The sequence below is a fragment of the Squalius cephalus genome (genome assembly GCF_949319135.1).
Source record: "Squalius cephalus genome assembly, chromosome: 1".
NCBI lineage: Eukaryota > Metazoa > Chordata > Actinopteri > Cypriniformes > Leuciscidae > Squalius > Squalius cephalus.
The window spans coordinates 1,371,862-1,387,934 of NC_137122.1; the positions used below are offsets into that span (position 1 = coordinate 1,371,862).

General features: G+C 39.3%; 1 protein-coding gene across 3 annotated transcripts in view; it reads left to right on the forward strand.

The window, feature by feature from the left end:
* Window positions 1-16,073, forward strand: part of LOC307169532 (uncharacterized protein) — a 91,601-nt gene that overhangs the window by 9,237 nt on the left and 66,291 nt on the right. Inside the window, exons 2-3 of one of the 3 annotated variants that reach the window (XM_079890238.1) lie at window positions 4,760-5,016; window positions 13,185-15,420. In XM_079890238.1, coding sequence (XP_079746364.1) covers window positions 4,959-5,016; window positions 13,185-15,420 — 2,294 coding nt within the window. In that variant the 5' untranslated portion in view covers window positions 4,760-4,958. Of the gene's footprint in view, window positions 1-4,759; window positions 5,017-13,124; window positions 15,421-16,073 lie in introns of all 3 variants that reach the window. The other 2 variants (XM_079890237.1, XM_079890236.1) reach the window with 2 other exon arrangements.

The window sequence follows — 16,073 nt, forward strand, 5'->3', positions numbered from 1 at the left end:
CCGCACTATGGCGACTCGGTTTTGCTCTCTGTTTGTTTGGTGTATTTGTTGTTTTGTTTGTTTATGAAATCTTGCGACGGTCTCATTCAATATGACAGAGCCGAACTCATCCACATTCGGAACAACTTGCCGGTTTCACAGTCATTTGTGCCGGATCCATTCTCTGGTTTCCCTTGGAAACACCCAAAACACCGGCTGAGGAAGAGAGGTAAGCGTGGAGGAGCATTGGTTCGGCTAAGATACCGGGGGCACAGGCTTGCCCTCCCGAGCCTCACTCTCTCCAACGTTCGCTCGTTATCAAACAAGAAGGACAAACTTACTGCCCTCATTCTTTCCCAACGGGATCTAAGAGACTGCTCTGCCATTTGCCTGACAGAAACTTGGTTGCACGAGTATATCCCTGACTCTGCATTACAACTGGATGGCTTCACCTTTCATCAGGCAGATCGCACCAGCGAATCCCTTAAGCAGCGTGTTTGTATTTATATTAACCGTAACTGGTGTGTGTATACCAAAACTCTATCACACAACTGTTCGCCGGACTTGGAATATCTCACAGTTAAATGCATCCCCTTTTACTCACCGAGAGAAATCTCCTCCGTCATACTATGTGTTGTTTACATTCCACCGAGCGCTGCGATGACGTCAGCGACACAGGAACTGGCTGATCACATCTTCGCCATGGAAAACTCCAACCCGGATTCTGTAATCCTGTTGCTGGGTGACTTTAACCATGTATCTATGAAGAAAGCTCTTCCAAGATACAAGCCTCAGATTCATACTCCTACCAGGCTGGATAAAACTTTGGACCAGTGTTACTCTCCCATTCCAGAAGCATATCAAGCTCTAATCAGAGCCCCGATTGGTGAGTCTGATCACAACACTGTATTACTTGTCCCTAAATACCGCCAGAAACTAAAAACAACTAAACCAGTGAAAAAGAGGGTCAGGTGGTACTCTCCTCCGGCCATAGACATGTTACAAGACTGTTTTGATGTCACAGACTGGAGTGTTTTTGTGCATGGTGATATTGACACTTTCACTGATACTGTAATGTCTTATATAAACTTTTGTGAGTCTGTGTGTATTCCCATCAAAACTGTCATCAGTTACAGTAACAACAAGCCTTGGCTTAACAAGGATGTAAGGCGTTTATGTAGGGAAAAAACGCTGCATTCAGATGTGATGATAAAGCACTATACAGACTCCAACTCAAAAAGGCTATTAAAACAGCTAAAGCCACTTACAGAGTGAAACTTGAAAATAAGCTCCAAGTCCATGACATTAAGGGTGTCTGGCAGGGTCTGCAGACAATTACCAACTATAAGATCAAGCATCACGTCTCAGACTGCGACCCCTCCCTCCCTGAGAAGCTAAATGATTTTTACTGCAGATTTGAGCCCAGAGTAACCCAGATTAATTCTCTGAGCCTTCCTCTAACGCAGTGGTTCTCAATTCCAGTCCTCGTGACCCACTGCTCTGCACATTTTGTATGTCTCTCTTATCTGACACACTCAGTTCAGTTCATGGAGTCTCTCCTAATGAGCTGATGATCTGGTTCAGGTGTGTTAAATAAGGGAGACATACAAAATGTGCAGAGCAGTGGGTCACGAGGACTGGAATTGAGAACCACTAACGGGTATGGTCGATCACCCCTCCCCCCCCCCTTTACCATCTCAGAGCATGATGTTAGGAGGCTGCTGCACCATCAAAATATCAGGAAAGCTGCGGGGCCTGATGGTATAACACCAGCTACGCTGAGGAACTGTGCAGACCAGCTTACTCCAATATTCACTTACATCTTTAACTGGTCTCTCTCCTCCTCAACTGTACCTATCTGTTTTAAATCAGCTATGGTTATTCCAGTGCCTAAGAAGAATAACATCACCTGCCTAAATGACTACAGGCCAATTGCGCTCACATCGACTGTAATGAAGGTATTTGAGCGCTTGGTCTGCAGAAAACTAGCGCATATCACACTGGATTGTCATCAGTTTGCCTATAGGGCAAATAGGGGTGTAGATGACGCAGTGTCATTGAGCGTTCATTTTATTCTCCAACATCTTGAGTCAAAAAATACATATGCTCGCATCCTGTTCCTTGATTTTTGTTCAGCCTTCAACACCATTATCCCTATCAGGCTGTATAATTCTCTTTTAGCGATGGGTGTTGATGTTGTTCTCTGTCAATGGATTTTGAACTTTTTATCCTGTAGGAAACAATTTGTTAAAATTAATAATCATGTGTCATCAACGAGGACTCTTAATATCGGCGCCCCACAAGGGTGTGTCCTGTCCCCGTTTTTATTTTCACTTTACACTAATAATTGCACATCCAATCAAACATCAGTCAAACTGTTAAAATTTGCAGATGATACCACCATATTAGGCCTTATCTCTGATGGTGATGAGACTGACTATCGGGCAGAGGTTGAGCGGCTGGTGAAGTGGTGCAAGGCCAATAACTTAATCCTCAATACAACTAAAACAAAATAAATGATTGTAGATTTTAGAAGGAAGACTGTTCAACACCTTTCCCTCTCCATCAATGATCAGGTTGTTGAGAGGGTCCCGTCCTTCCGTTTCTTGGGCACCACCATTCACCAGTCGCTCTCATGGGACCTGAACATCAGTCTCATTGTAAACAAAGCCCATCAGAGACTTTATTTCCTCCGTCAGTTACGGAAATTCGGGGTCAGCCAGAAATGCATGACTCACTTCTACCGAGCCGCCATAGAAGGCGTGCTAACATTCTCTATCCTGTCCTGGTATAGTAATGCAACCAGTCAAGGCAAGCAACAGCTTGAGAAAGTAGTGAGCAGAGCATCTAAGATCATAGGCTGTAGTATGCCCTCCATAGCTTCACATTTCAACACTAGAATCATTAAGAAGGCAAGAAACATCACCATTGACTCCTCCCACCCAGCAAATTATTTATTTAATATTTTGCCATCAGGCAAGAGGTATAGAACATCACGCTTCAGAGACAGTACCTATCCCCAGGCCATACGTCACCTAAATATGGTCTGAGGCTAGGATACCGAATGCTTTTATATCAGTTTACTCCCAGAATGTTTTATATGAGGTTCTGTTTTCAAGCACCCTTCATCTGGTCATTCTGCTAACTCATCTCATGTGCAATATGAGGCTTTTATGTCCGTGTATTTGTTGTTGTTGTGAAGTATGTGTGGAACATGTTGTAATGTCAGTGTATTATGTCAATTAAGCTGTATGTGAGCATACCAAGACAAATCCCTATCAACTTAGTTGAAATGGCTAATACATTTGAATTGATTGATTGATTGATTGAATTGAACACTCGTATTATCACTGGCCTTTTTTTTAGCAGCTGGTGGCTTGCTTGGAGTAGCAGGCAGAGCTGGGAACTCCTCTTCTGCCAGGCTAAATGAATCCTCTTCGCCCATGCTGACAACATAGTCAGAGGAATGTCAGTACTTGGCTGCTTTTGGCTCCAATGATGTCACTTCTTCTTTGTGATGTCATTTAAAGCTACAGTACATTATTTATAGATACAACAAAAGTTAGTGTGACGGGGTGGCAAGTCAAACTGAGAGACAAATAACAAAATATTTACAAAAATTAAGGTTTATTTTGAATAAAATATATCTTATGTGAAAAGGGAAACGCATATAATTTCTTTAAAAAATACATAACTTTAGAAAATATAAAGTTAAAAAAAAATATCTTACTAAATACTCAAAAAATATCTTAGATGCAAATGTCATGGTGGTCAACACGGACATGTGAAATTGGCTATGTACTAAGAAAATATTATTAAACATAGTATGTAATTCTTTAAAAATAGTATATTTTTTTTATCATATATCATGTCAACAAGAACACTTGGATGAATAACTTTAAGCTTTGTAAACACATTTTGGGACATTTTTGTGCCTTATGCATCATTCATCAAACGTTGCAGACCCAAATGGCACCCAGTTTCTGCGCATATAAAATATTATTTTAATGATCTACTTTATAGTGATTAATGTAGTTATTGTAAGATCAAACTCGCTATATTTAGATTAATTTGGACATTATGCTGCTGTAATTATTTCTCTGTAGTGGTTGATGAAGATGAGTGTCATTAGTGATTGTGTTTGTGTTGTTGATGTTTTATCCATGTCATATTGTGAGAAATAACAGTATTGTCTTTCAGTAGAGCAGTTTTATAGGCTTTTATCATCTATCTGACTCAAATAATGTGTTTCTAACAGCAAACACTCAGAATAAAGTGAGATGATCTGCTGATGATCCTGAATGGCTTGTTGAATGAGTGTTGATAGTAATATTATATTATAGATAATATTAACAGATCTGCTGAAAACAATCTTTATTTCATGACAATAGTTCCTGTTTTCACCTCATTTATTATGCTGATGTCTTCAGATCTCCTGTAAATTGTCACTTAAAGCTCATTTCATTGGTGTCAGCAGACTGAGGGGATTTGTTGGCTACTATATACATTTATTATTGTGTTTATGTTTTTAGCTGTTTTTCTTACCACTATTTATATTTGGAAGAATTTAAATGATTTAAATTATTTTCTATATTTCTAGATACCTGTATGTTAATGAAGGAGCAGAATAATGTTATGGGTTAGCAATAAAAATTATTAAAAATAATTAATAAATTGAGATCAGTTACTGTACGATGAATAGATAGACAGACATAAATGCCTAGTGTCATTTATTATAAAAACAAACTCACTCAGTAATTGATATTTTTGATTTTGGCAGATTGGCTCCTCCCACACTGGAATACATTATCAGTGAAGCTCCGCCCATGTTGTAATTCATCATCAGTGAAGCTCCTCCCACAGTAATTCTTCAATAAATGCTGTAAATTCCCATCAGCTACGAGTGAAGACGAGCATCAGAGCATCAGGAAGAGCTGAAATCTGCAAAGACTGAGTTTATTAAAGAGGACAGTGAGAACATGAGTGATCCAGAATCCTGCAGAATGAAACACACTGAAGATCCTGAAGAACAAAGAGGTTGGTGTTTATTCCTCATTCATTCATGATGCTGAAGAACATTCATGTTAGAAACATTCAGGCACTTCATCACATTTAGACAAACAGTTCAACTATGAAATGGTTACAGATTTTTAACAAATGGTCAGTAGAGGGAGGTTTGACTTTGAGACACTTTTATATTGATTGTCAAGATCAGATCAAGCTAAATACTATTTTAACTGTTTTTATTTTACATTTATTTTATATCTGGTTCCCAATTTGCAACAAAGTTACCAGAATTGTAGTCATTTTCAACATAGTTTACTATTTTTTTTTTTTTAGGAATAATCAGTAAACACCAAGTTACTGATAAAGTAGTATTTGTCAAATATCATACAAGTTATTCATAGTTATAGAGATTCTTCTTAAGTCAAGTCATCTTTATTTATATAGCGCTTTTAACAATGTAGATTGTTTCAAAGCAGCTTTACAGAGATAAACGTATAATTTAAGGTAACATAGATTGTTTTGGCTTTATAGCGGTTCTTTAATAAAGTTATTTTCCAGCTAAAGTTAGATTTAAATGATTCGCTTCCGTCGCAACGATCATTTGTTATTAAATTAGGGGCCGCTAAGACGACACCATTCTCTCTACACAAACTTTAAACGCGAACCTGTGAGAAACGCTGATGGCGTTCACATGTGCATTAAGAATTGGTTCTATAGTTCTGTGCGTTTGAATATATGTGCGCAGGTTTGGAATTCCCTACAAACCAAGCCTAAACAAAGTACTGGTCTTTCCTTTTTTGATACAGACTTTTATTTTATTTTGTCACTTCGGGGTAGGTACGCAAAACGAATTTTCCAACAACGCTTTATCTGTAGAGTGGGAAAGGGATCCTCCATAGGGAGAGACTAGTTGGCACTTCAGCACTGCGTTGTCATCGGGTCCAGGCGAAGGTCCTTCGTCAGATCTGGATACGGCCTGGATCCGGCAGGCTGCAGGAAAACCTCGGGATAAACAAAGACACTAAAATTAGCGTAGATGCCATTCTTCTTATGATGTAACGAGTACATCAGGATTTATGGGAAGTGTTCCCGGTTCCAGCTGACCTAATCTATGCAGCCTAAAATTGAATTATAGAAGTCTATAATGTATTATGTGAATGCTAGGTCAAAGAGATGTGTCTTTAATCTGGCTTTGAACTGACAGAGTGTGTCTGCTTCCCGGACAATGGTAGGAAGACTGTTCCAAAGTTTTGGTGCTAAATTTGAGAAGGATCTACCGCCAGCAGTCGATTTTGATATTCTAGGTATTATCAACTGGCCGGAATTTTGAGATCGCAATAGACGTGAAGGAGTATAATGCGTTAAGAGCTCGCTCAAGTACTGCGGAGCTAAACCATTTAGCGCTTTGTAAGTAATCAGCAATATTTTAAAATTGATGTGATGTTTAATAGGGAGCCAGTGCAGTGTTGACAGAACCGGGCTAATATGGTCATACTTCCTGGTTCTGGTAAGAACTCGAGCTGCTGCGTTTTGAACCAGCTGTAGTTTGTTTATTAAGCGTGCAGGGCAACCACCCAGTAGAGCATTACAGTAATCTAGCCTTGAGGTCATGAACGCATGAACTAACTGTTCCGCATTTGTCAATGAGAGCATATGCTGTAATTTAGATATATTTTTAAGATGGAAAAATGCGGTTTTCACAGATACTAGACTAGCACACACACACACTAACCCTTTTCCTAACCGACGACGAAGACTTAACAGAGCAGCCATCAAGTGTTAGACAGTATTCTAGATTATTACGTGAGGATGTTTTTTGTCCAATAATTAGAATCTCTGTTTTTTCAGAATTTAGAAGTAGGAAATTACTAGTCATCCAATTTTTTATATCAGCTATGCATTCTGTTAATTTAGTGAATTGATAAGTTTCGTCAGGTTTTGAAGAAATATAGAGCTGAGTATCGTCAGCATAACAGTGAAAGCTAATGCCATGTTTCCTAATGATATCTCCTAAGGGTAGCATGTACAGAGTGAACAGCAGCGGTCCTAGTACTGAGCCTTGTGGTACGCCATACTGAACTTGTGATCGATGAGACATCTCTTCATTTACTGCTACATGCTAGTGCAATTCAACTAATGCCAACATCATTTTCGAGTCTATTTAAAAGAATGTTGTGGTCAATGGTGTCAAACGCAGCACTAAGATCGAGTAACACTAATAGCGAGATACAACCACGATCGGATGATAAGAGCAAATAATTTGTGACTCTAACGAGAGCTGTCTCGGTACTATGGTACGGTCTAAATCCTGACTGAAAATCCTCGCAGATATCATTTCTTTCTATAAAGGAACATAGTTGTGAAGATACTGCCTTTTCTAGTATCTTTGACAGAAAAGGTAGATTCGAGATCGGCCTGTAATTGACTAATTCTGTAGGATCAAGTTGCGTTTTTTTAACAAGTGGTTTAATCATAGCCAGCTGAAAACCTTTTGGTACATATCCTAGAGACAAAGACGAATTAATGATATTAAGAAGAGGATCTATGACCTCTGGAAGCATCTCTTTCAGTAGCTTAGTCGGTATAGGGTCTAACATACATGTTGTAGATTCCTCTCCTATAGCAATGAATGAATACAATTTTTCCTCAGGGAGACTACAATGCACTGCCTGATGCGATACTGTAGTGGACGGTTGCATAGTTATAATTTTCTCCCTGATATTATCAATCTTGTTAGTAAAGAAGTTCATAAAGTCATTACTGCTGTGTTGCTTGGAAACTTCTGGGCTTGAAGATTTATTTTTTGTTAGTTTAGCCACTGTTTCAAATGAATATCTAGGGTTTTGTTTATTTTCTTCTAATAGGTTTGAAAAATGATCAGATCTAGCAGCTTTTAAGGCCTCTCTGTATGCAATCGAGCTCTCTTTCCATGAAATGCGAAATCCCTCTAATTTTGTTTTTTTCCAGTTGCGCTCCACCTTATGCCCTATTCGCACTGGATTAGTATTATCTGGGGACCTCATGTGATTTAGAAATGACCCCCCGCCACATCTGCATTTCGTGTGGTGCATTCACACAGGATAAACAAAGCCTGTGATTTTACTTGAATTTACTGACTTCTCTCGGATATGATGTCAATAGGCTATTGCTTGGAAATGTCTTGTCGTTAAAGGTCTAGCTGTATGATATATCATGAACAGAAGAATGTTTCTTACCGCCTGCTGATATACATGTCATCCATCTCCATCTAATCATTCTTTTTGTTGCTCTTCTGAAGATTTTATTTCTGCAAATGTTGTAGTTGTATGATGTATATCTATATGACCCAGCACCCAAAACACCCCAACGCAGCCTTTATTCTTCGCAAAAGATGGATAAAGCGCACATGAAACAAAAACCTTGAAAACAATAATATACGACCCTGCCAATTCACAATTGTGGGGGAATTTTTACTTTAAAAATTTACAATTACAGACATGGCCGATTCGCGCGGGATTAAGATCATGGACAACCTCTGCAATTATTACAAATGACTAGAGGTCACCAGGTCATACTTATCCCGAGCCAATAGGGCTTTAGAGTAACTTTGGTAACAGGGTTGATGAAAACAGTCAATGCTACAGTTTGTGTAAAAACTGAGACAATGGATTGAGATTATTTTATTGTCTTCTTGTCTTCTCATCATGCTCCAGAAAGAGGCCAGATGCTGTCACTTCCTGAGTGTCACAGTTTTAAGAAATACTCTGTTTTAAAAAGAGTAAAATCATGTCAGGAGTAACAGGGTTGAGTGAAACATGTAGGACACGGGTAATGCTAATAAAAATAGTTAATTTAAAGCTAATTAAAGCCGCGGCCTCTCTACACTTTGTGAAGTTTCTACTGACACTGCAACGGCCGTGAAAATGACGTCACATTCTGTGACAGCTTTTTACAAACATAAGTTTGTAAAGCCTCTTTCACCTAGCTATCATCATATAGAGACTGTGTCTGTTCCCCGAATTTGGAAATCCAAAAAACATTTAAACCCATCTAAGGTTAAAAATTTAATTGATGTTCAACAAATAAAAAACAGCTATATTACAGATGAGCAAATGCTAAAGCTTGGGTTGCTGAATATTCGATCGCTTACTTCAAAAGCACTCGTTGTTAACGATATGATTTCAGATAATAACCTAGATGTGCTGTGTTTGACAGAAACCTGGCTAAAACCAAACGATTACATTACTTTAAATGAATCAACCCCGCAAGATTACTGTTATAAACATGAGGCTCGTCCGAAACGCAAAGGGGGTGGTGTTGCTGTAATTTATAGTAATAGTTTCAAAACCACTAAGAAATCAAGTTTTAAATATAATTCTTTTGAAGCATTGGTGCTTAATGTAAAAATATATAGTGTAAACGATAAATCACGTTTGAGATTTGTGCTGGCTACTGTATACAGGCCACCAGGGCACCATACAGACTTTATCAAAGAATTTGCGGACTTTCTATCAGAATTAATATTGACTGCAGATAAAGTACTAATTGTTGGTGATTTTAATATACACATCGATAATGAAAAAGATGCATTGGGATTGGCATTTAAAGACATTGTAAATTCAATTGGAGTTAGACAACACGTGTCAGGACCTACTCATCGTCGTAATCATACTCTAGATCTAATATTATCACACGGAATAGATGTTGATGCCGTTGAAATTCTGCAGCAGAGCGATGACATCTCAGATCATTACCTAGTCTCGTGTAATTTGCATTTAGCCAAGGCTGCAAAGCTGACTCCGTGTTTCAAATATGTGAGACCTATCACTTCTGCTACTAAAGATTGCTTTATTAATAATCTTCCTAATCAGTTTCATCATCTCAGCATCTCAGATAGCTTAGAAGAACTAGATATTACAACAGAAACGTTTAACTCTCTCTTTTCCAGCACTTTAGACACAGTTGCTCCGTTGCGCTTAAAGAAGATTAAAGAAAATAGTCCAACGCCGTGGTACAACGAGCACACTCGGGCCCTTAAGAGAGCAGCTAGAAAAATGGAGCGCAACTGGAAGAAAACAAAACTAGAGGTATTTCGCATTTCATGGAAGGAGAGCTCTATTGCTTACAGAGAGGCTTTAAAAGCTGCTAGATCTGCTTATTTTTCAACCCTATTAGAAGAAAATAAACATAATCCTAGGTATTTATTTGAAACGGTGGCTAAACTAACGAAAAATAAAGCTTCAAGCCCAGAAGTTTCCAAGCAACACAGCAGTAATGACTTTATGAACTTCTTCAATTATAAGATTGATAATATCAGGGACAAAATTATAACTATGCAACCGTCTACTACAGTATCGCATCAGGCAGTGCATTGTAGTCTCCCTGAGGAAAAATTTGATTCATTCGTTGCTATAGGAGAGGAAGAATTTACTAAACTCATTAAATCATCTAAATCTACAACATGTATGTTAGACCCTATACCGACTAAGCTACTGAAAGAAATACTTCCAGAGGTCATAGATCCTCTTCTTAATATCATTAATTCGTCTTTGTCTCTAGGATACGTACCAAAAAACTTTAAGCTGGCTATGATTAAACCGCTTGTTAAAAAAACGCAACTTGATCCTTCAGAATTAGTCAATTACAGGCCGATCTCGAAACTACCTTTTCTGTCAAAGATATTAGAAAAGTCAGTATCCTCACAACTGTGTTCCTTTCTTGAAAGAAATGATATCTGCGAGGATTTCCAGTCAGGATTTAGACCGTACCATAGTACCGAGACAGCTCTCGTTAGAGTCACAAATGATTTGCTCTTATCATCCGATCGTGGTTGTATCTCTCTATTAGTGTTACTTGATCTTAGTGCTGCATTTGACACCATTGACCACAACGTTCTTTTAAATAGATTAGAACATTATGTTGGCATTACGGGAATTGCACTAGCATGGTTTAAATCATACTTATCTGACCGTTATCAGTTTGTAGCAGTAAATGATGAGATGTCTCATCGATCACAAGTTCAGTATGGCGTACCACAAGGCTCAGTACTAGGACCGTTGCTGTTCACTCTGTACATGCTACCCTTAGGAGATATCATTAGGAAACATGGCATTAGCTTTCACTGTTATGCCGATGATACTCAGCTCTATATTTCTTCAAAACCTAACGAAACTTATCAATTCACAAAATTAACGGAATGCATAGCGGATATAAAAAATTGGATGACTTGTAATTTCCTACTTCTAAATTCTGAAAAAACAGAGTTTCTAATTATTGGACAAAAAACTTCCTCACGTAATAACCTAGAATACTGTCTAACACTCGATGGCTGCTCTGTTAAGTCTTCGTCGTCGGTTAGGAACCTGGGTGTGCTCTTTGATACCAATCTTTCATTTGAAAGTCACGTGTCTAGTATCTGTAAAACTGCATTTTTCCATCTTAAAAATATATCTAAATTACGCCATATGCTCTCAGTGACAAATGCGGAACAATTAGTTCATGCGTTCATGACCTCAAGGCTAGATTATTGTAATGCTCTACTGGGTGGTTGTCCTGCACGCTTAATAAACAAATTACAGCTGGTTCAAAACGCAGCAGCTCGAGTTCTTACCAGAACCAGGAAGTATGACCATATTAGCCCAGTTCTGTCAAAACTGCATTGGCTCCCTATTAAACATCGCATCAATTTTAAAATATTGCTGATCACTTACAAAGCACTGAATGGTTTAGCTCCGCAGTACTTGAGCGAGCTCTTAACGCATTATAGTCCGTCACGTCTATTGCGATCTCAAAATTCCGGCCAGTTGATAATACCTAGAATATCAAAATCGACTGCTGGCGGTAGATCCTTTTCCTATTTAGCACCAAAACTCTGGAACAGTCTTCCTACCATTGTCCGGGAAGCAGACACACTCTGTCAGTTCAAAGCCAGATTAAAGACACATCTCTTTGACCTAGCTTTCACATAATACATTATAGACTTCTATAATTTAATGTTAGGCTGCATAGATTAGGTCAGCCGGAACCGGGAACACTTCCCAAAAATCCTGATGTACTCGTTACATCATGAGAAGAATGGCATCTACGCTAATTTTAGTGTCTGTGTTTATCCTGAGGTTTTCCTGCAGCCTGCCGGATCCAGGCCGTATCCAGATCTGACGAAGGACCTTCGCCTGGACCGATGACAACGCAGTGCTGAAGTGCCAACTAGTCTCTCCCTATGGAGGATCCCACTACCACTCTACAGATAAGGCGTTGTTGGGAAAATCCGTTTCGCGTTCCTACCCCAAAGCAACAAAATAAAATAAAATTCTTTATCAAAATTTATAGGGAAAGACAAGTACTTTGTTTAGGCTTGGCTTGTAGGGAATTCCAAACCTGCGTATATTCAAACGCACATAACTATAGAACCCATTCTAAATGCTCATGTGAACGCCATCAGTGTTTCTCACAGGTTCGCGTTTAAAGTCTGTGTAGAGGGAATGGTGTCGTCTTAGCGGCCCCTAATTTAATAACAAATGATCATTGCGACGGAAGCAAATCAATCAAAACTAACTTTAGATGGAAATAACTTAACTCTGCTGTAAAGCCGAAACAATCTCTGTTACCTTAAATTATACGCTTATCTCTGTAAAGCTGCTTTGAGGCAATCTACGTTGTTAAAAGCGCTATATAAATGAAGATGACTTGACTTGACTTGATAAGTTCAACATATAACAAATAATAATAATTCTAAAATTTAAAAACAATCCACTCCACTTGAATGCTAAACGTTTGTTATTTCTCACAGGGTAATTCACTTGAGCTTGTGTTTCTGGTGTCCCACTTTCACAGGCGCATGAATAGAAGTCAGTGCAAGGAAAAGTCTAGTGTGAACGGCCATCAATAAAACGTTTTTAGTAAAATATAATTCTCAAAGTTGGTGTCGAAATATGGCAGTATTGTATATTTTGATGTTAATGAGATAATTTACCTCATTCATGGAAAGTTTCAAGGACATATAATCAATTTATAAAAAGGCATCAAATTATCATAATATTTTAGCAGTTGTCTACTTTCTACCATTACATCAGGGCTCACTTTCATGTCCTTTCACTTTATATTTCTCTTTGAATTATTTTGATGTACTGAAAATTAAATGTAATTTTTTTTCATGTCAGGCCTAATGGAAGAGAGCGAGGAGAGTGAAGAACTGAGTGAAGTGGAGGAGGAGAGTGAAGAACTGAGTGAAGTGGAGGAGGAGAGTGAAGAACTGAGTGAAGTGGAGGAGGAGAGTGAAGAACTGAGTGAAGTGGAGGAGGAGAGTGAAGAACTGAGTGAAGTGGAGGAGGAACATCATGTCCAACCTGGAGGAAAACCTTTGAGTCGCTCAAAGACTAAAAATACATTTTTAAAGAAAAGAAGAGCCAAGAAATCTTTCACCTGCACTCAGTGTGGAAACAGTTTCACAAGCAAAGGAAGTCTTGAGATTCACATGAGGATCCACACCGGAGAGAAGCCGTTCTCATGTGATCAGTGTGGAAAGAGTTTCACATGCAAACCAAATCTTGTGCGTCACATGAGGATCCACACCGGAGTGAAGCCGTTCTCATGCGATCAATGCAGCAAAACATTTATTAGTGCATCAGACCTGAAGACACACCTGAGAGCTCATATGAAGGAGAAGCCACATTCATGTTCTGTGTGTGGAAAGAGTTTTTCACTGCTGCTATATCTACAAAGACATCAGAGAATTCACTCTGTTGTGAGGGAGTACATGTGCTTTGAGTGTGAGAAGACTTTTACTACAGCAGGCAGTTTAAAACTGCACCAGAGAATTCACACTGGAGAAAAACCTTACAAGTGTTCACACTGCGACAAGAGATGCAGTCACTCATCATCTCTGAAAAAACATGAGATGATCCACACTGGAGAAAAACCTTACAGGTGTTCACACTGTGACAAGAGATTCAGTCAGCCAGGACATCTGAAAAGACACGAGAGGATCCACACTGGAGAACAACCTTACAAGTGTTCACACTGTGACAAGAGATTCTGTCACTCATCAGCTCTGAAAACACATGAGAGGATCCACACTGGAGAACAACCTTACAAGTGTTCACACTGTGACAAGAGATTCAGTCAGTTACTACCTCTGAAAAGACATGAGATGTTCCACACTGGAGAGAAGCCGCACACGTGTGATCAGTGTGAGAAGAGTTTCTCTATTAAAAGTGACCTGAAGAAACACATTAGAGTTCACACTGGAGAGAAGCCGTTTAAGTGTGATCAATGTGACAAGAGATTCAGTCGATCAGCACATCTGAAATCACATGAGAGGATCCACACTGGAGAAAAACCTTACAAGTGTTCACACTGCGACAAGAGATTCAGTCATTCAGCAAATCTGAAAAAACATGAGATGATTCACACTGGAGAGAAGCCGCACACGTGTGATCAGTGTGGAAAGAGTTTCTCTATTAAACATCTCTTGAAGCTACACATGAGAGTTCACACTGGAGAGAAGCCGCATGTATGCCATCAATGTGGAAACAATTTCAAATACAAACCATCTCTTGATGCTCACATGAGGATCCACACCGGAGAGAAACCGTTTAAGTGTTCACACTGTGACAAGAGATTCAGTGAGTCATCATCTCTGAAAAGACATGAGATGTTCCACAGCAGAGAGAAACCTTACAAGTGTTCACACTGTGACAAGCGATTCAGTCAGTCAGTACATCTGAAAACACATGAGAGGATCCACACTGGAGAGAAACCTTACAAGTGTTCACACTGTGACAAGAGATTCAGTCTGTTGGCAAATCTGAAAAGACATGAGATGATCCACACTGGAGAACAACCTTACATGTGTTTTCACTGTTACAAGAGATTCAGTTGTTCATCATCTCTGAAATCACATGAGATTATCCACACTGGAGAAAAACCTTACAAGTGTTCACACTGTGACAAAAGATTCAGTCTGTTGGCAAATCTGAAAAGACATGAGAGGATCCACACTGGAGAACAACCTTACAAGTGTTCACACTGTGACAAGAGATTCAGTCTGTTGGCAAATCTGAAAAGACATGAGATGATCCACACTGGAGAACAACCTTACAAGTGTTCACACTGTGACAAGAGATTCAGTGAGTCATCATCTCTGAAAAGACATGAGATGATCCACACTGGAGAAAAACCTTACAAGTGTTCACACTGTGACAAGAGATTCAATCAATCAGCAGATCTGAGATCACATGAGATGATCCACACTGGAGAAAAACCTTACAAGTGTTCACACTGTGACAAGAGATTCCGTCATTCAGCAAATCTGAAAACACATGAGAGGATCCACACTGGAGAGAAGCCGCACACGTGTGATCAGTGTGGGAAAAGTTTCTCTATTAAACGTCACCTAAAGCTACACATGAAGATCCATGCAGTGGAGAAACCACTTAAGCACAGTCTGAGATCACGGTAAGTAGTTTATTTTCATGTGCTGAGCAACAAAGTCTCTTCTGTGTAAGTTAGTCAAGTCAAGTCACCTTTATTTATATAGCGCTTTTTACAATACAGATTGTATCAAAGCAGCTTCACATTGATAAAATTAAAATAATACAACAAAGTTTGTTTCTAGAAGAAAATTGCATCATTGTCCACCCTAAATAAGCAGATCAATAATATCGTTGACTAAGCAAGCCAAAAGCCAAGGCAACAGTGGCAAGGAACCAAAACTCCATCAGGTAACAGAATGGAAAAATTTTTTTTGGGAGAACCCAGGCTGAGTCGGGGGCCAGTTCTCCTCTGGCCAACGAGCGAACAGTGTATGATTATGATCCAGGCAGCGTTACAGGTCAGAAGTCAGATTGGTCGTGTCGATGAGGCCTTCACAGGGCTGATGAGGCTGGCACTTCAGGGATGCGTCATGGTTGGGTCCAGGTGCAGATCCACCATCTGATCTGGATACGGCCGGGGTCAACCTCACTTCAGAAACGGAGAGACTGGTTGACACTTCAGTACTGCGTTGTCGTTGCGTCCAGGCGCAGGTCCTTCATCGGATCTGGATACGGCCTGGATCCGGCGGAAGAGGAGTGTCACTAATAGGTTTGAAAAATAAGCAGATCTAGCAG